This window comes from Monopterus albus, unplaced genomic scaffold (genome assembly GCF_001952655.1).
Source record: "Monopterus albus unplaced genomic scaffold, M_albus_1.0 scaffold7.1, whole genome shotgun sequence".
Taxonomy (NCBI): domain Eukaryota; kingdom Metazoa; phylum Chordata; class Actinopteri; order Synbranchiformes; family Synbranchidae; genus Monopterus; species Monopterus albus.
In genome coordinates this window covers 1,692,330-1,693,986 of record NW_018127887.1, presented here as the reverse complement: position 1 = coordinate 1,693,986, position 1,657 = coordinate 1,692,330, and the positions used below count along the sequence as shown (strand labels likewise).

Here is a 1,657-nt window from a genome sequence, read left to right as displayed (position 1 = left end):
AGGAATGTGTTCAGGCCAGAAGGGGGACTCGTGCTGCAGAGGAGTACGACGAGGGAAAAAGGTGTGCTGGAGGCCATAGTTGAGCAGGCAGCTGATGGAGGCCATGTAGATGTCAGCAAAACGTGACAGTCGACGTGAGAAGTAAGTGGGGTTGTGGTACGTCCGGAAGAGACTCCCGAACTGGGCGTTGAAGATGTCCTTTGTTTGTGGCCTGCCATAAAACACATACATACCATCAAGATATGGTTAGATCAGTTGCACATGATCTCAGTGAAGTATCAGAACTGCCCTTGATTGTCAAAAGACTCATCTTCATTACCTCATAGCTTCCCTTTCTCTGATCCACTCCTCGACAACAGCTTGAGATGCTGGATCCCTCAGTACCTGTTTGTGAGTAGTGCATTGAAGCCAAGCACAAAAATATGAGCATATAGAGGCAAAGGATACAGAAGAAAAGCTGCATGGAAGGCTGGCACAAATGTTTATGTTACGTTTCCAAACCTGCATCTGTTCGATAAGTCCAGTCAGCGCCTGTGACCAGGTCATCATGTGCACATACTGCTCTGTGTTCATGATCTTAATCTCCTTCCTAAGCTCAGGGATGATTGCACCTGTCCTCCAGCCATGTTTCAGAGTCAGATCCTGCAAAACAAAGGACCAGGAGACCGGTCTTGAACACAAGCTGCTATATACAGCATGAATTGCCAGTAATATAGGAATGTACTTATTTATATAAGTACATTTATATTTCCTGGTTTTCTGCATAAAGTGGTCCTGTGTGTGATGTGATCTTCACCAAAATCAAATATCAACAAACAGTATTTCTAAACTGATAAAACACAGTCATGATCTTGTCATGACTGTTTGTGTCTTTATTTAACACCTGCCATATAACTCCTCAGTAACACAGAGATGCTTCTAATCTGTGTCCACTTGCAGTAATGATCTCATCCTACAGATATGCAGGCTGACTCTACGCCGTGGCTGGTGTAAACCACACACACCACGTTCTGTCTCCCTAAATAATCAAGATGACATGTTTGACAGCTGGCTGCCTGCCATCAACAAGGCACTGTGCCAAAGATGTAAACTCTGTCTTTCATTATCACCATTTACAGCTGATCAGACATGCATTCAAACAATCAAGTTATCATCATTCATTGTGACGCGGTAAAAAAAAGGATCTTAGTTTGTTTAGTGTAGACGATGGACAGCTGTTGTCAAGTTGCTAGGTTACAGGTAAAAATGGTGAACTGGGTGTAGTGTTACTACTGTAGGTTGTATATCAGGGAAAACAGACTCATTAAGATGTCAGCCAAACTCAATGCACAGCTACAAAAACTTTTAATGCATGAGGAATAACACTCTCATTCCTATACAAGTATTATTATCAAATTCCCAGCATTCGTTCGGTATTTTTGCACTAAGATAAGCCCTTTGAGTTTAAGAGAAACACACTTATCTTAAATAACACTTTCAATGGAGAGCGTCCCTCTTTGTTCTTATTTTTGTAATCTTTTGTACTACGGTGTTTTGTGCATTTATAGGTCTTTTGTTGTAAATATGCCTGGTTGTTGCTTACTGCCAAGTCACTGTAGATGTGATCACCAAAATAGAGCACTTTGGATCCTCTCCACCCAGTGAGTCTCAGGAACTC

At 42.0% G+C, this 1,657-nt stretch overlaps 1 protein-coding gene across 1 annotated transcript in view; it reads right to left on the bottom strand.

Moving 5' to 3' along the window:
* Nucleotides 1-315: 315 nt before the first annotated feature.
* The window catches only part of nt5dc3 (5'-nucleotidase domain containing 3), a 12,452-nt gene continuing 11,110 nt past the window's right edge, over nucleotides 316-1,657 (bottom strand). Inside the window, exons 11-13 of the mRNA XM_020585526.1 lie at nucleotides 1,583-1,654; nucleotides 502-642; nucleotides 316-384 (exon numbers count right to left, since the gene is read on the bottom strand). Of these exons, the coding sequence (XP_020441182.1) occupies nucleotides 316-384; nucleotides 502-642; nucleotides 1,583-1,654 (282 nt within the window). The remainder of the gene's footprint in view (nucleotides 385-501; nucleotides 643-1,582; nucleotides 1,655-1,657) is intronic.